The sequence below is a fragment of the Notolepis coatsorum genome (genome assembly GCF_963971535.1).
Source record: "Notolepis coatsorum genome assembly, chromosome: 11".
In the NCBI taxonomy this organism is placed as follows: Eukaryota; Metazoa; Chordata; class Actinopteri; order Aulopiformes; family Paralepididae; genus Notolepis; species Notolepis coatsorum.
The window spans coordinates 3859452-3882369 of NC_140175.1; the positions used below are offsets into that span (position 1 = coordinate 3859452).

Here is a 22918-nt window from a genome sequence, read left to right on the forward strand (position 1 = left end):
AAGAAGCTACGATGTGAAGAAGTTATGATGTGAACAAGTTATGATGTGAAGAAGCTATGATGTGAAGAAGTTATGATGTGAACAAGTTATGATGTGAAGAAGTTACGATGTGAAGAAGTTACGATGTGAAGAAGCTATGATGTGAAGAAGTTATGATGTGAAGAAGTTACGATGTGAAGAAGTTACGATGTGAAGAAGTTACGATGTGAAGAAGTTATGATATGAAGAAGCTATGATGTGAAGAAGTTACGATGTGAAGAAGTTATGATATGAAGAAGCTATGATGTGAAGAAGCTACGATATGAAGAAGATACGATGTGAAGAAGTTACGATGTGAAGAAGTTACGATGTGAAGAAGTTACGATGTGAAGAAGTTACGATGTGAAGAAGCTACGATGTGAAGAAGCTATGATATGAAGAAGCTACGATATGAAGAAGATACAATGTGAAGAAGTTACGATGTGAAGAAGTTACGATGTGAAGAAGTTATGATATGAAGAAGCTATGATGTGAAGAAGCTACGATGTGAAGAAGTTATGATGTGAAGAAGTTACGATGTGAAGAAGCTACGATGTGAAGAAGCTATGATATGAAGAAGCTACGATATGAAGAAGATACAATGTGAAGAAGTTACGATGTGAAGAAGTTACGATGTGAAGAAGTTATGATATGAAGAAGCTATGATGTGAAGAAGCTACGATGTGAAGAAGTTATGATGTGAAGAAGCTACGATGTGAAGAAGTTATGATGTGAAGAAGCTACAATATGAAGAAGTTATGATATGAAGAAGCTATGATGTGAAGAAGCTACGATGTGAAGAAGTTATGATGTGAAGAAGCTACGATGTGAAGAAGTTATGATGTGAAGAAGCTATGATGTGAAGAAGCTACGATGTGAAGAAGTTATGATGTGAAGAAGCTACGATGTGAAGAAGCTACGATGTGAAGAAGTTATGATGTGAAGAAGCTACAATATGAAGAAGTTATGATATGAAGAAGCTATGATGTGAAGAAGCTACGATGTGAAGAAGTTATGATGTGAAGAAGCTACGATGTGAAGAAGTTATGATGTGAAGAAGCTACGATGTGAAGAAGTTATGATGTGAAGAAGCTACAATATGAAGAAGATACGAAGTGAAGAAGCTACGATATGAAGAAGCTATAGTGAAGAAGCTACTGTATCATGTAAATCACAACCACCTTCCTGATAAGCCGCCATGCGTTTGTTAACTCTATAAGCACCTCCTGTATCTTAAAGCCGGAAGGTCGGGGCAAGGGGAGGGGGACGCTCATCCTAGGGTCAGTGGGGAAAGGTCAGGGCAAGAGGAGGAGGGGACAGTGATGGTGGTGGGAGCCGGTTATGCTGTAATCCCGACCATAACACCACATAATCCACCGTGACCCTCACTGGGGGGGAAAGACGCTGGAAGCCAGTCTACAGACGGGTTTATTATTATACCACCTGACCAGAGCCGCCGTCCGCCTGCTGTCATTATGCTCCTGTGGGACGCCCCCTACCCTCTGGACTACACCAGTCTGGTACCGGTGACCCCCTCTGCCCGTCCCTGTCTCTCTTAACACTATAGACCAGTGGGTCTCAACTGGTCTCGCCTCGGGACCCAACGTTTTCCTTAGTCATTAAGTCGCGACCCAATTATTATTTTTTTTATCTACTTTTTCTCCCATTTTCTATTTTTCTCCCATCCCAATTTCGTATCGTCCAATTCTACCCTCCCCTGTCTCGAACGCTGTTAGGCCACGCCTCCCACAAGCCGGCTGCAATGTGGACCAAGCCTTGCATCACGTGTCCCCTCCGGTACTCGAGGAGGCAGCCGTCGCATCTTTTCACCTGCACAGCGCGATCTCTCAGCGTCGGGGGTCTGCGTTTGGAGGGCACGCCGCCCCCGTCGCTTCCTGATTCTGCTGCGCAGGCGCACCAACCGACCTGTAGGAGTCGCTGTCCACAACGTCCGATCCCCACCCATCAGCTTCCCACCCCCTAATACTGCCTATTGTATTAGTATGAACGACCAGCCAAGCTGATAGCAATGCGGAGAGCTGGGCTCGAACCCAGCGTCTCCTGCATTGGTGGTGAGCGCCTTGCCCACTGCACCACCTAGCCGCCCCTGCGACCCAAATTTTTGAACCACTATGATTTATTTCAAATTTTCTTTTTTGCAGTAATACACAATCTTTCATGCACTGATAAAAACATGAGATAAACACAAAAAAGTGCAACAAAAGTGCAACGAGGGCTAAGTAAAAACCCAATGAAATAAAATAATAATAAATAATATATGCTTCTTAGCAGACTTCTTAGCTTAACATAACAGACCTACAGTAAGTTTGGGGGAACTAATGGAATAACTGGGGTTGCAACAAAAGTGCAACTAGGGCTAAAAACACAATGAAATAATAATAATAATAATAATAATAATAATAATAATAATAATAATAATAATAATAATAATAATAATAATAATAATAATAATAATAATAATAATAATAATAATAATAATAATAATAATAATAATAATAATAAATAATATGCTTCTTAGCAAACTTCTTAGCTTAACATCCCAGGGAACTAATGGGATAACTGACTGGGGATGTTGTTTGCTCCTGACAAGAGTCTCAAAGTCTGGGGTGATGGTAGGCAAGCAACTCTGAGGTCATGCTCAATGTCCAATCTGTTCCTCTGCTTTGTCTTCAGCTGGACCAGAGCTGAGAAGCCACTTTCACAAAGATAGGTAGTGCACATTTTTTTTTGACTTTTTTTCTTTTTTTACACACACATCCGCGACCCACTCAAAATGGCCCCGCGGCCCACTTTTGGGTCGCGACCCACCAGTTGAGAAACACTGCTATAGACTGTGTTTCATCATGTCTCTCTTAACACTATAGACTGTTTCATCATGTGTTCTGTCTCTCTTTCTCTCATACCTGGTTCTCTGGATGCTACACTACGTACAGTAACCCTCCCCTCCCTTACCCCCCCCCCCCCCCCACCACCCACCAGTAGCTCTGACCCTGTTAAGAATGTCAGGACAGTATGCCACAGAGACGACTTGGCACACCACCGTCCTGACAGTAGAACCTTCTCTTCCACCGTTCTATTAATAATAATATTTCCGTTGACAAAAAACTGGATTGATGATAGCTTCTCCGTTTTGTATAGATATCGGCTTGTTTGAGACGGCACATCAAATGTGGAAGGTGTTGATGTTATTATCACCATGGTAATAGGTGTTGGTGTTAAAACCCTTTCACTGCCACACTACAGAAGGTTAACCCTTTACTATCACACTACCGACGGTTAACCTGCTGTTGTGTGGCAGTGAAAGGCTTAACCTGCTGTTGTGTGGCAGTGAAAGGGTTAACCGTTTGGTAGTGCGGCAGTGAAAGGGTTAATGTTGTTATCCTATCAGGTGTGGCTCTGGTGTAAGTGTACTCTTACTGTAAGTGCAGTAAGTTGAAGCCAAACCTCACGAGACAAATCAAATCAGAGAAGGCTGACACAGATGTGACACTCAAGCTGTGTGGAGGCAGATCAATGCTGTCCAGGACGTCCTGAAAGCTGGTCTCTATATTAAGACACAGCCCCCCCCCCCCCCCCACCACCCCCTGGACAACCTCTGAGACGCTGGCAAGGACAAGGAGGAGGTTGCCATTTTTGTGGCAGCCATTGCAGAAATGCTAGGATGCTAGGCAGAGTGTGTGTGTGCTGTGTGTGTAAAAGTGTATGTGAGATAGATTAATTGACATTTATACTTAATGATAACATGTAGGATGTAACATTATATTATTATATTATCTGGGGCGACAGTGGCTCAGGAGGTAGAGCGGTCGTCTGGTAGTCAGAAGGTTCCCGGTTTGATTCCCGCTCCTCCCGGACACAGTAGGGGTGTAAAGGTACACGTCTCCGTATCCGAACCGTTTCAGTGTGTACCGTACCGTACCGGACCGGCTGTGTAGTGTACCACTAACGACCGCCCACCGGGGGCTGTTTTTTTCACAATCTAATATAATAATTATTATTATGTAAAGAAATGTTACAAGTCGATTATTCATTTCAATATAGAATATTCGTTGACAGCCCTACAAGTACAATTAGTTGCTGCACACTACATCACCCCTGAGTGGAACATGGAAAGCCAAACTTCCCCCCACTGTACCGAAAACCCCGTACCGAACCGTGACTTCAAAACCGAGGTACGTACCGTACCGTGGTTTGTGTGTACCGTTACACCCCTACCGGACAGCGTGTCGATGTGTCCTTGAGCAAGACACTTAACCCCTAACTGCTCCCGATGAGCAGGTCGGCACCTCGCACGGTCGCCTCCGCCGTCGGCGTGTGAGTGAACGGGTGAATGTGAGGACCATGTTATTATTATAAACTGAAGTGTACTGTATGCATTGGGTGGGAACAGGGTGGAAAGGAATCCCAACCTGAGCAGGGCATAAGAGCAAAATGGCCAGCCGTGTGAATACGGTCGATTGGTTCATAAATCTTGATTTGAATAAATACATTTGATTTGATTCTGCAACTTGACCGAAACCGTTTTCCTTCCTCTGTCCAGTCGATTCGGTGCAGAAGGAGAAGCTCTTAACTAGCGAAGATGTCGGGCTCCTTCACTCGTCTGATCTCGGGCCGCAACACCGCGGCGCTGCTGGCCAGCCTGGGGGTGGGTACCATGGCAACCGGTTACATGCTGAGCGAGAACGGTACCCTGGCTGCTGAGGCAAAGAAGATGCTCTATCCACCCAGGTGAGAACTACATGTCCCATAGACCACAGCAGATGGACTACATGTCCCATAGACCACAGCAGATGGACTACATGTCCCATAAACCACAGCACATAGACTACATATTCTATAAACCACAGCAGACAGACTATATATCCCATAAACCACAGCACATAGACTACATATCCCATAAAAACCACAGCACATAGACTACATATTCCATAAAAACCACAGCAGATGGACTACATATCCCATAAACCACAGCAGATGGACTACATATCCCATAAAAACCACAGCAGATAATAATAATAATGGCTTGGATTTATATAGCGCTCTTCATGACACCCAGAGCGCTTCGCAGAGTCCATTATTTGTTCATACACAGTCATACCGGTGGTGGTAAGCTACAATTACAGCCAGAGCTGCCCTGAGGCAGACTCACGGAAGCGTGGCGAATAATCATCGCCTACGGCCCCTCCGACCACATAAAAACCACAGCAGATGGACTACATATCCCATAAAAACCACAGCAGGTTGGACAACACAGATAATGTAGGTGAAGTTATGACTGACGGCTCACAATTCCAGCAACATTATGCACTTCTTGTGCAAGACTTTGAAGAACATTTCACCTGTTCACATTTATTTCTTCTGACTCTTTTAGTGTCGAGACACGGAACCGACAGGAGAATGATGTACAGTAGATGTTTAGTATCCATGGTCACATTAGCCCCACAGACAAAAATAACCATAATGCCCCATGTGTTTGGACAGCCCGTGTATTTGGAGTTGTAAAAGTGAATTCAGGGGCGAACGAACCACGTAATGCGCTGCTGCGTCGCAACACACGGCCGACCCGGGTTCGATTCCCGGACCCTGCGTTCTTTGCCGAATGTCTTCCCCTGCTCTGTCTCCCATTCATCCTCTCTCTCTCTCTCTCTCTCTCTCTCTCTCTCTACCGGACTGCCCGGTAGTAAAAACCCAATAAAAACCGACAAAAAAACATAACCATAAAGTAACATTTGTAAAGTGAATTCAGATCACTTTGAAGTGAGTTCACCTGGAGTTGAAATCACTTTTGAGTTCAGAATCAGATCACTTTGAAGTGAGTTCACCTGGAGTTCAGGACTTGACAAAAGCTATTCCTCCTGGGGTCCGGCACACACAACGATACAACAATATTCAATACATTGCATCATTATCAACATCAACATCATCATCAATTACATCATTATCAACATCAGTTAGGATGATATTGTACAAGATATTTATTAGTAAAAAGTATTAAAATTAAATAATTAAAATGTAAATCAAATAAATAGTGCTTCCTGAGCAGCACTCAACTCAACTGCCATCAACATCAATACAATTAAGGGCGGCTAGGTGCTGCAGTGGGCAAGGCGCTCACCTCCAATGCTGGAGACGCCGGGTTCGAGCCCAGCTCTCCACATTGCTTTCAGTTTGGCTGGTCGTTCGTACTAATATATTTGGCAGTATTACGGGGAGGGAAAGCTGATGGGTGGGGATCGGACGTTGTGGACAGCGACTCCTACAGGTCGGTTGGTGCGCCTGCACAGTAGAATCAGGAAGTGTCGGGGGCAGCGTGAGCCTCCCACGCGTTACTCCTCGCCACTGAGAGATCGAGCTGCGCAGGTGAAAAGATGCGACTGCTGTTACCTCAAGTACCGGAGGGGACTTGTGCTATGTATGACTTAGTCCACATTGCAGCCGGCTTGTGGGAGGCAAGAAACAGCGTTCGTGACAGGGGAGGGTTGAATTGGATGATACGAAATTGGGATGGGAGAAAATATAGAAAATGGGAGAAAAAGTGGATCAAAAAAAAAATGATCATAAAAATACTGAAAAAAAATACTTGAACATTTCTGAGAAAAGTTATGAGACGTACGGGATTGCAGACGTTTCTCAACCGGAAGCCATGATGGTTGTTTGCCTCTTAATTAAGGAAGGATAGCACCTTGAATTGGGAAATAAATGTGAACCTGATTTTTTTTTTTCATTTTTGTTTTAGTTCGTAAATATTTTTGCGTTCTTTTTTTTTATTTCTTTTTTTTTGTTAGTTTTTTTGCATTTTTTTTTAGTTCGTAAATATTTTTGCATACATAAAAATGTGTGGAGCTAAACTAGATAAAAATCAACAAAAGGCTCTATTTAACCCTTTCACTGTGACAATACAGAAGGTTAGCCCTTTACTGTCTGTTGTTCCCTGTTGCTTTAAGGGTCAGTGTGTCCACTCTGTCTGTTGTTCCCTGTTACTTTAAGCAGTGTGTCCACTCTGTCTGTTGTTCCCTGTTGCTTTAAGGGTCAGTGTGTCCACTCTGTCTGTTGTTCCCTGTTACTTTAAGGGTCAGTGTGTCCACTCTGTCTGTTGTTCCCTGTTACTTTAAGCAGTGTGTCCACTCTGTCTGTTGTTCCCTGTTACTTTAAGCAGTGTGTCCACTCTGTCTGTTGTTCCCTGTTACTTTAAGCAGTGTGTCCACTCTGTCTGTTGTTCCCTGTTGCTTTAAGGGTCAGTGTGTCCACTCTGTCTGTTGTTCCCTGTTACTTTAAGCAGTGTGTCCTCTCTGTCTGTTGTTCCCTGTTGCTTTAAGGGTCAGTGTGTCCACTCTGTCTGTTGTTCCCTGTTACTTTAAGCAGTGTGTCCACTCTGTCTGTTGTTCCCTGTTACTTTAAGCAGTGTGTCCTCTCTGTCTGTTGTTCCCTGTTACTTTAAGCAGTGTGTCCACTCTGTCTGTTGTTCCCTGTTGCTTTAAGGGTCAGTGTGTCCACTCTGTCTGTTGTTCCCTGTTACTTTAAGCAGTGTGTCCACTCTGTCTGTTGTTCCCTGTTACTTTAAGGGTCAGTGTGTCCACTCTGTCTGTTGTTCCCTGTTACTTTAAGCAGTGTGTCCACTCTGTCTGTTGTTCCCTGTTGCTTTAAGCAGTGTGTCCACTCTGTCTGTTGTTCCCTGTTGCTTTAAGGGTCAGTGTGTCCACTCTGTCTGTTGTTCCCTGTTACTTTAAGCAGTGTGTCCACTCTGTCTGTTGTTCCCTGTTACTTTAAGCAGTGTGTCCACTCTGTCTGTTGTTCCCTGTTACTTTAAGCAGTGTGTCCACTCTGTCTGTTGTTCCCTGTTACTTTAAGCAGTGTGTCCACTCTGTCTGTTGTTCCCTGTTACTTTAAGCAGTGTGTCCACTCTGTCTGTTGTTCCCTGTTACTTTAAGCAGTGTGTCCACTCTGTCTGTTGTTCCCTGTTACTTTAAGCAGTGTGTCCACTCTGTCTGTTGTTCCCTGTTACTTTAAGCAGTGTGTCCACTCTGTCTGTTGTTCCCTGTTACTTTAAGCAGTGTGTCCACTCTGTATGTTGTTCCCTGTTACTTTAAGGGTCAGTGTGTCCACTCTGTCTGTTGTTCCCTGTTACTTTAAGCAGTGTGTCCACTCTGTCTGTTGTTCCCTGTTACTTTAAGGGTCAGTGTGTCCACTCTGTCTGTTGTTCCCTGTTACTTTAAGGGTCAGTGTGTCCACTCTGTCTGTTGTTCCCTGTTGCTTTAAGGGTCAGTGTGTCCACTCTGTCTGTTGTTCCCTGTTACTTTAAGCAGTGTGTCCACTCTGTCTGTTGTTCCCTGTTGCTTTAAGGGTCAGTGTGTCCACTCTGTCTGTTGTTCCCTGTTGCTTTAAGGGTCAGTGTGTCCACTCTGTCTGTTGTTCCCTGTTACTTTAAGGGTCAGTGTGTCCACTCTGTCTGTTGTTCCCTGTTACTTTAAGGGTCAGTGTGTCCACTCTGTCTGTTGTTCCCTGTTACTTTAAGGGTCAGTGTGTCCACTCTGTCTGTTGTTCCCTGTTACTTTAAGGGTCAGTGTGTCCACTCTGTCTGTTGTTCCCTGTTACTTTAAGCAGTGTGTCCACTCTGTCTGTTGTTCCCTGTTACTTTAAGCAGTGTGTCCACTCTGTCTGTTGTTCCCTGTTACTTTAAGCAGTGTGTCCACTCTGTCTGTTGTTCCCTGTTACTTTAAGGGTCAGTGTGTCCACTCTGTCTGTTGTTCCCTGTTACTTTAAGCAGTGTGTCCACTCTGTCTGTTGTTCCCTGTTACTTTAAGGGTCAGTGTGTCCACTCTGTCTGTTGTTCCCTGTTACTTTAAGCAGTGTGTCCACTCTGTCTGTTGTTCCCTGTTGCTTTAAGCAGTGTGTCCACTCTGTCTGTTGTTCCCTGTTACTTTAAGCAGTGTGTCCTCTCTGTCTGTTGTTCCCTGTTACTTTAAGCAGTGTGTCCACTCTGTCTGTTGTTCCCTGTTACTTTAAGCAGTGTGTCCACTCTGTCTGTTGTTCCCTGTTACTTTAAGCAGTGTGTCCACTCTGTCTGTTGTTCCCTGTTGCTTTAAGGGTCAGTGTGTCCACTCTGTCTGTTGTTCCCTGTTACTTTAAGCAGTGTGTCCACTCTGTCTGTTGTTCCCTGTTACTTTAAGCAGTGTGTCCACTCTGTCTGTTGTTCCCTGTTACTTTAAGGGTCAGTGTGTCCACTCTGTCTGTTGTTCCCTGTTACTTTAAGCAGTGTGTCCACTCTGTCTGTTGTTCCCTGTTACTTTAAGCAGTGTGTCCACTCTGTCTGTTGTTCCCTGTTACTTTAAGCAGTGTGTCCACTCTGTCTGTTGTTCCCTGTTACTTTAAGGGTCAGTGTGTCCACTCTGTCTGTTGTTCCCTGTTGCTTTAAGGGTCAGTGTGTCCACTCTGTCTGTTGTTCCCTGTTACTTTAAGCAGTGTGTCCACTCTGTCTGTTGTTCCCTGTTACTTTAAGCAGTGTGTCCACTCTGTCTGTTGTTCCCTGTTACTTTAAGGGTCAGTGTGTCCACTCTGTCTGTTGTTCCCTGTTGCTTTAAGGGTCAGTGTGTCCACTCTGTCTGTTGCATTTGCGGAGCTAATGATGCTAATGATGGAGCATCGCCGTCGGTTGTGTGATAGTAAAGGGCTAACCTTCTGTATTGTCACAGTGAAAGGGTTAAATAGAGCATTTTGTTGATTTGTATCTAGTTTTAGCTCCACACATTTTTATGTATGCAAAAAAACGAACGAAAAAAAACGAACGCAACAAAATTAACGAACTAAAACAAAAACGCAAAAAAACGAACGCAAAAAAATGAACGAACTTAAAAAAAAAACGCAAAAAAACGAACAAAAAAAACGAACAAAAAAAAACAAAAAAAACGCAAAAAAATTAACGAACTAAAACCAAAAAACGCAAGAAAACGAACGCAAAAAAACGAACGAAAAAAATTAAGCAGTGTGTCAGGTGGGTGAAGGGTGAGAGCGGGTCACGTGTGGTCAGGTGGGTGAAGGGTGAGAGCGGGTCACGTGTGGTCAGGTGCGGTGAAGGGTGAGAGCGGGTCACGTGTGGTCAGGTGGGTGAAGGGTGAGAGCGGGTCACGTGTGGTCAGGTGGGTGAAGGGTGAGAGCGGGTCACGTGTGGTCAGGTGCGGTGAAGGGTGAGAGCGGGTCACGTGTGGTCAGGTGGGGTGAAGGGTGAGAGCGGGTCACGTGTGGTCAGGTGCGGTGAAGGGTGAGAGCGGGTCACGTGTGGTCAGGTGCGGTGAAGGGTGAGAGCGGGTCACTGGAGGCGAGATGGAACATTTATATACTGTTGGTGTCGCGTTACATCACTGCTGCCTTCCACTCACTTGGCTCAGACGCACACATTCACACACACACACACACACACACACACATATTCACACACACACACGTAGGCATCGACGCACACATTCACACACACACATTCACACACGTAAGCCACGACACATACACACATTCACACACGTAAGCATCGACACACACACACACACACATTCACACACGTAGGCATCGACACACACACACACACATTCACACACGTAGGCATCGACACACACACACACACATTCACACACGTAGGCATCGACACACACACACACACATTCACACACGTAGGCATCGACACACACACACACACACACACACACACACACATTCACTCACGTAGGCATCGACACACACACACACACATTCACTCACGTAAGCATCGACACACACACACACACACATTCACACACGTAGGCATCGACACACACACACACACACACACACATAAGCATCAACACACACACATTCACACACGTACGCATGGACACACATTCACACACGTAAGCAACTAAGCATTGACACACACACATTTGAATACTTTATTTGGTTCCACAAATTATATTACATAAACAGGGAATCAAATGTATCGGGGCCAAGCAGCACTGAACACTTACAGTAAGGGACACATAGCACCTCCTTCTCCACGCGGCTAAGCTGCCAATAATAGCTGAGACAGAGCAATATTTGGCAATTTGTAAGCATCAATACACACACATTCACACACACACACAAACACACACACACACACACACACACACACACATTCACACACGTACGCATGGACACACATATTCACACACGTACGCATCCACACACACACACACACACACACACACACACACACACACACACACACACACACACACACACACACACATACACACACACAAGACTTGGCAAGAACCAAACAGTGAATGACTCGTGTCCTGGGAAGGTTGAGTCTGTTTTAGGATTATTAACCCAGCTGTCTCCTATTAGACACGAGGGGGGAGGTTGTCTGCCCTCTGTGATGTCACTCCTCCTGGATGACGTTCTAGGGTGTGAGGGTCTGTTTCACAATGTGGAACTGATCACAGGTCCGATAACCAGCGTACGTGTAATCCCCTGGAAGCCCCTGCAGACACAAGTGGGTTTCTTGGTACAGGTTTATTGAAGCCTTGTTGCTCCAATCCGCCGTGAAAACTTAAAAAGAGAAACATAAGCCACGTCAGTTCAACACAAAATAATAACATGCACAGCACAAACGACACTTTACCAAAGCAAAATACAAACAAACACTAAATACCTCGTTGGCTGCATGCTACACAAAGGGGAAACAAATCTTCAGTCTTCTGTTCTTGTAACAGTCATATTAGTTAAATTATCAACTTGTACCGGAGCGTAATGCTGACCATCCCTGCTGCTTGCTCGCAGGTGTCACGATTAGTCCCAAAAACATGCGTGAGAGCAGCCCAACAAGACGCGTCTATTCGAAACCCAAGCGGTGCATGCGTTTTGCGAATCTGATTGGCCACTGACGTTTCTGGTCATGTGACATATGCGCCCAATCGCGTGACAATGCTGGCAATGCCGAAGCGACAGTGGCTCAGGAGCAGTCGTCTGGTAATCCGGAGGTTCCCGGTTCGATTCCTGGCTCCTCCCGGGCAGCCTGTCCACGTGTCCTTGAGCAAGACACTGAACCCCTAATTGCTCCCGATGAGCAGGTTGGCACCTTGCATGGTTGCCTCCACCGTCGATGTGGGAATGTTGGAGTGAGTGGGTAAAATGTGAGAAACTAATTTTAAAGCGCTTTGGATAAAAACGCTGTATAACTGCAGCCATTTGCCATGTCAGAGAAACACATCTATATACCACAACAGGTGTCTAACTAACTATGAAAATAGCTAAATTCAACAGATATCAATGAGCAACTACGTGTAGCTGACCAACCATATTGTTTAATTATCTTTTTATTCTTTATAGCCTACAGTATGGACCCCATCTTTTTGTCCCTTTTCTCTATACCTGCTGAGGGCGATACCGCCTGTCTCCGTCAATTGCCTCAAAAAGTTGCCTGTGTAATATCGCTTTTAGAGAGCAAATAGGAACTCACGCTGACTTGTCTCCGCCCCGCTGGTGTCTTGCCCAATTAAAGGTCAGTTAGCCAGCTGGATGCTACGCCAACATAAAGGCGTTAAAGGGCAATGCCACTCAGTAACGGACGGTGCAATCAATTACGTGTGCTTTAATGTGAACAGCTCTTTCCCAACGCTACAGTAGAAAGATGTACACACTTTAACCGCTTCCGAGCCAACGGATGAAAGCCTGACTTTGTAGACTCACACACAGTAGGCGGCATGTGAGCGTCCTTTTTGTAAATGTCACCTTTATAAAATTTGGTTTATTCTGATCTGAACCGGAAAATGTAAAAAATAAATTACACAACCAGAAAAACACCCTGGGTGCTCTTCTAGTCGCCTCTCCACATGGTGGTATCACCTGCTCTGGGCAATACAAACTCTCTCTCTCTCTCTCTCTCTCTCTCTCTCTCTCTCTCTCTCTCTCTCGCGCTCTCTCTCGCTCTCGCTCTCGCTCTCTCTCGCTCTCGCTCTCTCTCTCTCTCTCTCTCTCTCTCTCTCTCTCTCTCTCTCGCTCTCTCTCTCTCTCTCTCTCTCTCTCTCCCTCTCTCTCTCATATATGTCTGGCTGTGGAGTGTGCAGTAGTGAGTTCACTAATAGTATAGGAGTTGGGTTGTAGTCTACAGTACCACATGCTCTGTGCTGCATGGTGTGTTCATCACATGCTATGCAGAGTAGAAAAAACATTATACCACAATGATTTATATATCTCTACCATACAAAATTTATAATAAAAAAAAAGAAGACGTTCAATTTCCTGCCATTGACTAAAAACACACCTTTTCAAATCAATATCTGAAATGGACATTTATTTTTGTAATGTAAAATGATATATATCATTTTAAATTAATAACTAAATAATAATAATAATAAAAAGAACGAGTAACCTTAGTACCGTCTTTTACTAGTATGCACTCTGATACTAAAGAATCTACCGTGCCTATATTACTACCTACTATGCCAATACTGTATGTCTTTACTACTCTGCACTCAAGACTGTAACACTCGAGTTCAACAATGTTTAATGAACAATATCACTGACCCTTAGCTGCCAGAGTTGTACCCTCCCTGCCGACTTGTTGTACAGGACTGGTAACTAAGGCCCCGTTTAGACGAGCGTTTTGTGAACAGAAACCGCAAAAGTCATCTTGCGGTTTCACTTTTAATTTTACGTTTAGACGAGCGTTTTGGAGTGGAATTCTCCGTGCAGACGACGCTGTAACGACGGAGACCCGCTGTCACACGATTGGCGCATATGTCACATGACGTGCTGTGAAGACCCGCCCTACTCTGCCTCTGATTCGCAGACTGTGGATGGGGAATGTGATTGCACCAAAGCAGAGTCACTCACAGACAGTGGCTCCACTCACGCCGCGGGACAGATTCTTGTGTATTTAACCCTTTCACTGCCACACGACAGCCGGTTGTGTGATAGTAAAGGGGTAACCTTCTGTCGTGTGGCAGTGAAAGGGTTAAAAGTACTGCCAATGTAGCCTTCAGGTGATCTCCGTTGATATAAGTCAGACATACTTGCTTTGTTTACGTCTCGGCTACTGGCGTATACCTGCTACCTGTGACGTAAGCAGTACGCGCGACCAGAGCCGTGACAAACCTTTCGTCATCGTTTTAACAGATTTATACGGTTTGACAGTTAAGACGAAAGCGCAAAGCTTTTGCGTTTCTAGGAATTCCACCCTGGAAGGTAGTCTCACTTTTTTGCGGTTTCACCCCGTAAAAACGCCGTTTCCGTATAAACGAAAGGCACATCCGTAAAAATATTTTTGCGGATTCACCTGCTAGCGTTTCCGTCTAAACGGGGCCTAAGTGACTTTGGATAAAAGTGTTCAGCTAAATGACAAAATGTAAAGTATCTTCATCAGACGATGCACTGGCCGTGACCGCTCCTATTGATCAATACCTCGTGTGGGTTTTTAAATACCAATCAATGAAAGGCTTTATTGACAGATTTACCCATAAATAAGGAATGAACAATAGAGCAAAGCAGTGCATTAGGCCTAGCAGGTCTGAGTAAGTCTCATTGGAGGCTTTGAAACGGTACTGAACAGGACTGAACACAGACTAAACAACATAGACTGAAGCCTGCATTTCTCAACCAAGGTGCCTTGCCTTTGCTGTGGAAAGGTGAGTGTCCACAACGGCTAGCTAGCTGTTCTACTTGAATACTGAATGTTAATATTGAATCAGACAATATTGAATACTGAATGTTAATTCAGGTTGACAGTTGACATCATTTGACAGTTGACAGGGGGCTGGAAAGTTGATTTAATAAAAGAAAAAATACTAATTTAATCAGATTAATCACTTTATTCAAATTGAACATTTGTGATGTCACAGTATGATGTCATAATAGAACATTGTAGTGCATTTGTGATGTCACAGTATGATGTCATAATAGAACATTCTAGAACATTTGTGATGTCCCAGTATGATGTCATAATAGAACATTCTAGAACAGTTGTGATGTCACAGTATGATGTCGTAATAGAACAAAAAGCAAGGATGACAAATAAATTAAATGTACACCTTGATTGACAAAGGTTGATTCAAACTTCAGTCCAATTGAATTTGATTGAATTGGGCCGACATCTGGAGGAAGGGGCCCTCTAAGTCCTCCTCGTAGACCGACCTGCCCTTCAGGCCCAGGATCATGAGCATCCGGCAGGCGTTCCTGATCGCTCCCCTGTCCACCACCTCTCCCTTCCTCTCGCAGGCGATCATGTCATTGTCCAGCAGGGTCTGTCGGAGGTGGTCCCGGATGCAGCCGTATTGCACCACCTGGTCCCGGAAGATGATGAGGCCCATGTTGTAGACGTCATCCACGTTGTTCTGCTGCACATAGATACAGTCCATGTACCAGAGGATATCTCTGATCGTCACCATGGCAGCCTGATGGTCGATCCAGGCTTGATTCAGTGTTTGGAGAAAGTTATTGTTTAGAGAGTTGAGGACATCTTCTCGTACTTTGTTGCTGAGGTGCTCGGTGACCACCTCCCGCAGGCCCGTGTAGAGCGTCTCGCCGTGCTTGTGTTGCACCATGGTGCAGGCGTTCATGTACAGCTCCTCGAAGTTCAGCCCGCTGTTGCTCTTCCTCTGGATCTGCTGGATGGCATTCTTGAGACGGTCCCAGATGTTGTTGACTTGACATACATCCAGTGGCATCTTCCCATGACGGCTAAACATGTTTGAGAAATGCAGGTTTCAATCTATGTTGTTTAACAGTTGATATCTTCAGTCCTGTTTCAAAATGCGCAAAATACAGTATTCAAGCTTACAGACAAGTAGCCGGAAACAACAAGTGATATATTCACTTATCTACTGAGATCTGAGATATTCTTCTTCTTCTTCTTTTGAATTTCCGGCAGAATAATTGTTGAATATATATAGAACACAAATGTTCTAGAATGTTCTATTATGACATCATACTGTGACATCACAAATGTTGCGCCCATTTCCGCCCTCGACCAGCAGCAAACTACCTAACGCCTAGTTTATCACTGGTTAAGCTTATAGGCGACCCTTTCGAAGTTGGTTAAGGTTAGAGTTTGGAATCAGGGCTGGTGTTCTATCGCCCTGCTGCTCTAAGACAAACTCTAACCTTAAAGTGGAAATGAAGCAGTGCGATAAATACATATTCATAGCATCACATTAGTATTTAGATAAGCCACAGAAGAGGTCACGTTATAGAAATAAGCAGTTTCTAAGAAAAAACGATTTGTTGTGTACATTTCTGAAGCATTTAGCATTATGGGCGCGGCCATTTTGTTGCTGACGTCATACCGGGGGTTGGGTGTATACACTCTGGTTAGCTGCCTATATTGAATGGGTCAGTCAGCAAATAAAATGTTGCCTACAAAACAACGGGACCGCGGTGGTTCTGTTTGTATTGCTCCTGGCTGTTCAAACTAATTTTACCATGTGAGAGAGAGGAAAGTTGGTTAATTTCCACAAACTACCAGTGAAAAAAACAGTGTTGTTGACATGTTGGCTCGGTCTGGCTGCACCCAGGCGGCGCGACCAGCCTGTTGGACAGGGAAGGAGGATCTGCAGCGAACACTTCATTGCCTCGGATTATGTTGTTGGGGTGGGATGTTTGTCCAGAAGACCACTAATCAGCTGAAGCCGGACGCGGTTCCCTCGGTCTTCGACAGACAGACTGGCGTTAGCTCTCGGGAGCGATCGCTAGCTAGTTGGCACCAGCCGGGGCCCGGCGTTAGCTCTCGCTAGTTAGCGTTAGCAACCGGAGCGTCGCGGAGCATTCAGCCTGCTGGCTACACAGCTTGTGTAGCCAGCAGGCTGAATGCTCCGCGACGCTGGTTGAAGTGGGTCTAGGTAGCCAGCAGGCTGAATGCTCCGCGACGCTGGTTGAAGTGGGTCTAGGTAGCCAGCAGGCTGAATGCTCCGCGACGCTGGTTGAAGTGGGTCTAGGTAGCCAGCAGGCTGAATGCTCCGCGACGCTGGTTGAAGTGGGTCTAGGTAGCCAGCAGGCTGAATGCTCCGCGACGCTCCGGTTGCTAACGCTAGCTAGCCCCGGCTGGTGCCAACTAGCTAGCGATCGCTCCCGAGAGCTAACGCCAGTCTGTCTGTCGAAGACCGAGGGAACCGCGTCCGGCTTCAGCTGATTAGTGGTCTTCTGGACAAACATCCCACCCCAACAACATAATCCGAGGCAATGAAGTGTTCGCTGCAGATCCTCCTTCCCTGTCCAACAGGCTGGTCGCGCCGCCTGGGTGCAGCCAGACCGAGCCAACATGTCAACAACACTGTTTTTTTCACTGGTAGTTTGTGGAAATTAACCAACTTTCCTCTCTCTCACATGGTAAAATTAGTTTGAACAGCCAGGAGCAATACAAACAGAACCACCGCGGTCCCGTTGTTTTGTAGGCAACATTTTATTTGCTGACTGACCCATTCAATATAGGCAGCTAACCAGAGTGTATACACCCAACCCCCGGCATGACGTCAGCCATGACGTCAGCAACAAAATGGCGGCGCCCATGTTGAAAACAGGGATATTATATTATATTTTTCAGACAAATAAGATAGATTTCACATTTGATTATAGAACCCTGTCTTACACAAGGTACACAACAAACAAACTAGGATCACATTGCTCACTGCTTCATCTCCACTTTAACCAACTTCGAAAGAGTGCCTAAGCTTAACCGGTGTAGAAACAGGCGTCACATGATTGGTGAGACCAGAAACAGCAGTGGCCAATCAGAGCGCAAAACATTTGGGTTTTGAATAGACGCCAACGGGACACTATATACTATAACTGAGACGTCAAAATAAAGGTACTATAAGTTGTAGCAAATTAAATAAATAAATAATAATAATTTATGTAACCCAACGGATTAAAGTACTTTGCCGTTAGGATATAATAAGTAATATGTAAGGGATTACATATATATATATTTTTTTTTTACGATTAATTTTTTGGCGTTTTATCGCTTTATTTCTACTGGGCAGTCCAGTAGGGAGAGACAGATGAGGAATGGGAGACAGAGTGGGGGGAAGACATTCGGCAAATAACGACGGGTTCGGGAGTCGAACCCGGGTCGGCCGTGTCGCGGCTGAGCGCGCTATGTGGTTCGCCACTGGGGCGCCCCAAGGGATTACATTTCTAAAGGAACCTTCCCAGGGTTCCCTGCTCACCGCAGCGTGTCTCTGTTCCTTCAGCGCCGACTTCCCGGACCTGAGGAAGCACAACAACTGCATGGCGCACGCCCTGACGCCCGCCATCTACGCCCACCTGCGGGACAAGCTGACCCCCAACAACTGGACCCTGGACCAGTGCATCCAGACGGGCGTGGACAACCCGGGGCACCCCTTCATCAAGACCGTGGGCGCCGTGGCGGGAGACGAGGAGACGTACGAGGTAAACATACTGTAACCCTGTAACCCTAACCCTTATGAGACGTACGAGGTAAACATAACTTACGAGGTAAACATAACTTATGAGGTAAACATCACTTATGAGACTTATGAGGTAAATATAACGCATGAGGTAAACATTACATAATGAGACTCATGAGGTAAACATACACAACTTAATAACAGTGTCTTTACACCTGTATCACTGTACATATTAATATTACAACTCTGTACATATATCTGATTAGCACTATTACTCAGTAGCACTAATTCATATATTTTACACCCAGTTTGATCACCTGTACATTGTATATTACTGTTGCACACTTTACTGTTACATTTGCACTCAATCGGCTCGCATGCTAAAATAATTTTGTTTTTACATTCATGAAAAACAACAGGAAATGTTTTATTACTTATGAGGATGAGTCCAGTGAGGATGAGAACGTCCTACGTGTTGATTCGCTGTCTGTCTGTAACTCCAGGTGTTTGCTGAGCTGTTTGATCCCATCATTAAAGACAGACACAACGGCTACGACCCCAGAACCATGAAGCACCCGACTGATCTGGACTCGTCTAAGGTACCTTCAAGTGTCATAGCAGCATGTGTCATAAGTCAGACAGTCCTAACGGTGTTTATTATTAAGAGTCAGACAGTCCTAACAGTGTTTATTATTAAGAGTCAGACAGTCCTAACAGTGTTTATTATTAGCATGTGCCGTCCCATATATGGGGCGTTTTTAGGACGATTTGCCCACCGGCACTTTGGCGACCCCTAGTGGCTCGGGTGTGCATATTTTGTAATACAATATATATATATCGAATTGAAGGCTTATTTGTTGCCTGTCGAAACTGATAAAATCTGTTCAGCGGTTCTCGAGTTACATGCCAGTATTTGAGACTTGTGCAAAGTACACGGTATTGCGCAAAATACCACTCCCGACTCTTGGCGCAGTAGTTCCGTCAATCTAGATCCGATCTCGAAAATGATTGTGGATTTTTGTAGCCAATGAGTGTGGCTTTCCAATGATAACCCACGTGGGGATGTATGAATCTAAAATACAAAACAAAACTAACAAGCGAAAACAGGAAGAGAAAAACAGCCGAATGAATTGAAGTCTATGAGAAAACTGAGTTTTTCTTTTGTACACAGTTTACCAAAATCACTCCTAATCACTCATTTCTGAATGGATCTTTATGAAACATGTACTACATAAGGCTTCATGCTATGGGTCCGTATGGATTTGTAAGCCATACCACCTTCTGGGGAAATACTACCTCTGGACTACTAACTACTACAGAAAAACAAATTTGTCTACAACTCAAGTTCAGACCTATGTTACTCTATTACATTAGCACTAAAAGTGAAAGTTATTTCTGGAATTAGAAACTTCAGAATGTCATCTTTCAAAGGAGACCTGGCTCATGCATGTGCTATACGTATAAAGATGTTGTTTTGGTTTGCAAAAAAAAGTATGCAGTCCTCAAAAACGAAAACGAAAATGGCCAGGAGACTCATTGCAGGTTAAGAAAGAGTCAGATAGTCCTAACAGTGTTTATTATTAAGAGTCAGACAGTCCTAACAGTGTTTATTATTAAGAGTCAGATAGTCCTAACAGTGTTTATTATTAAGAGTCAGATAGTCCTAACAGTGTTTATTATTAAGAGTCAGATAGTCCTAACAGTGTTTATTATTAAGAGTCAGATAGTCCTAACAGTGTTTATTATTAAGAGTCAGATAGTCCTAACAGTGTTTATTATTAAGAGTCAGATAGTCCTAACAGTGTTTATTATTAAGAGTCAGATAGTCCTAACAGTGTTTATTATTAAGAGTCAGATAGTCCTAACAGTGTTTACTATTAAGAGTCAGATAGTCCTAACAGTGTTTATTATTAAGAGTCAGACAGTCCGACAGACAGGTAAACAAGAATACCCTGAAGACTCTGGCAGGAGCACTCATTCAAGGGTACTATGACTATGCGTGCACCTCATGGTACCAAAGCACCTCAAAGGCGCTTAAAACAAAATTACAAACATCACAAAACAAACTGGTCAGACTACTACTTGACCTGAACCCCAGAACCCACCACACCCCTGCCCACTTTGCCAACCTAGGATGGCTTAGAGTAGACGACAGAGTACAGCAACTTGCAATGGGCCTGGTCTACAAGATACACTATACGACCGGGGTGCCCATGTACATGTCAAAATACTTCCCAAAGGTCAGTGAATACCACAACCACTACACCAGAGGAAGCTCAACAAATCATGTTAAACCCAGATTCGGCTCAAACAAGGGACTAAACACGTTTCGCAATTATACCACAACAATGTGGAACGCCCTACCCAAAGCTGTAAAGGAATGTGAATCCCTGCCCACATTCAAAACCGCTCTTAAAGAGCACCTACGGGAGGCTGCAATTCGAAACTGGCCACCGTAAATGCCCAAAACCCCCACCACCTCCTAATAGACAGTCTCCTCACCACCGCATGTATATATTCCCTCCCCGCCGTATGTATATTTACCTCCCACCCACCCACCCCCTCCTAATGTACAGTCCCCTCCCCATCATATGTATATACTCTGTCAGGATCTAGGGGTAACAGTACTGTATATTTGAATACCGTTTATGTCACAAATGTATCAGTACTAAATACCTATATGTCCCTATGCCATAAATGTCATGTATGTTGTGTATGTCATAAATGTCTATATGAATTGAAAATGGGGGACCCTGATGGAAACAAGACAAACGTCTTTCTCAGGTCTGCATCCCCTTAACAATTGTATGTATTGAGCCGTACTGTATTGTACCCATTCTGCAATCTGTTAAATAAAGTTTTCACTCATTCATTCATTCATTCATTCATTCATTCATTCATTCATTCATTCATTCATTCAGTCCTAACAGTGTTTATTATTAAGAGTCAGATAGTCCTAACAGTGTTTATTATTAAGATTCAGATAGTCCTAACAGTGTTTATTATTAAGAGTCAGATAGCCTAACAGTGTTTATTATTAAGAGTCAGATAGTCCTAACAGTGTTTATTAGTAAGAGTCAGATAGTCCTAACAGTGTTTATTATTAAAAGTCAGATAGTCCTAACAGTGTTTATTATTAAGAGTCAGATAGTCCTAACAGTGTTTATTATTAAGAGTCAGACAGTCCTAACAGTGTTTATTATTAAGAGTCAGATAGTCCTAACAGTGTTTATTATTAAGAGTCAGATAGTCCTAACAGTGTTTATTATTAAGAGTCAGATAGTCCTAACAGTGTTTATCATTAAGAGTCAGATAGTCCTAACAGTGTTTATTATTACGAGTCAGATAGTCCTAACAGTGTTTATTATTAAGAGTCAGATAGTCTGAAATGTTATTATTAAGAGTCAGACAGTCCTAACAGTGTTTATTATTAAGAGTCAGATAGTCCTAACAGTGTTTATTATTAAGAGTCAGATAGTCCTAACAGTGTTTATTATTAAGAGTCAGACAGTCCTAACAGTGTTATTATTAAGAGTCAGATCAACAGTTCTCAAGTTCTCCAGCCGTTAGCTCTCCAGCAATTGGCAGCAGTCTGTGCCCACGGTTGTGGAGCCTGATGGCTACTGGCAGGAAGGACTGGCCCCTGGTGTCAGGGGGGGGGTCTTCTCTCTCACTCTCACTCTCACTCCCTCCACCTGGCTCCCTCTCTCTCTCTCTCTCTCTCCTCTCTCTCTCTCTCTCTCTCTCCTCCACTCCTCCCATCTGGCCCCTCTCTCTCTCTCTCTCCCTCCCTCCCTCTGGCCTCTCTCTCTCTCTCTCTCTCTCTCCTCCCTTCCTCTCTCTCTCTCTCTCTCTCGCTCTCTCTCCTCCCTCCCTCCCATCTGGACCCTCTCTCTTTCCTTCTCTTTCCTCTCTCTCCCTCTGGCCTCTCTCTCTCTCTCTCTCTCTCTCTCTCTCTCTCTCTCTCTCTCTCTCTCTCTCTCTCTCTCTCTCTCTCTCTCTCTCTCTCTCTCTCTCTTCTCCCTCCCTCTCTCCATCTGGCCCCTCTCTCTCTCTCTCCCTCTCTCTCTCTCTCTCTCTCTCTCTCTCTCTCTCCTCTCTCTCTCCTCTCTCTCTCTCTCTCTCTCTCTCCTCTCTCTCTCCTCTCTCTCTCTCTCTCTCTCTCTCTCTCTCTCTCTCTCTCTCTCTCTCTCTCTCCCATCTGGCCTCTCTCTCTCTCTCTCTCTCTCCCTCCCCACCCCCCCCCTCCAGATCACCAACGCGGTGTTCGACGACAAGTACGTGTTGTCCTCCCGCGTGCGCACCGGCCGCAGTATCCGCGGCCTGAGCCTGCCGCCCGCCTGCTCGCGCTCCGAACGCCGCGAGGTGGAGCGCGTGTGCGTGACGGCGCTGGCCGGCCTGAAGGGGGACCTGGCCGGACGCTACTACAAGCCTGGGGGACATGAGCGACCAGGAGCAGCAGCAGCTGATCGACGTGAGTTTCACCCACGACCCACGACCTACGACCTCCT

At 44.8% G+C, this 22918-nt stretch overlaps 1 protein-coding gene across 1 annotated transcript in view; it reads left to right on the plus strand.

The window, feature by feature from the left end:
- The window catches only part of ckmt2a (creatine kinase, mitochondrial 2a (sarcomeric)), a 36924-nt gene that overhangs the window by 3238 nt on the left and 10768 nt on the right, over positions 1–22918 (plus strand). Inside the window, 5 exon segments of the mRNA XM_084325095.1 lie at positions 4580–4767; positions 18231–18429; positions 18911–19006; positions 22659–22835; positions 22837–22885. Of these exon segments, the coding sequence (XP_084181221.1) occupies positions 4619–4767; positions 18231–18429; positions 18911–19006; positions 22659–22835; positions 22837–22885 (670 nt within the window). The 5' untranslated portion in view covers positions 4580–4618.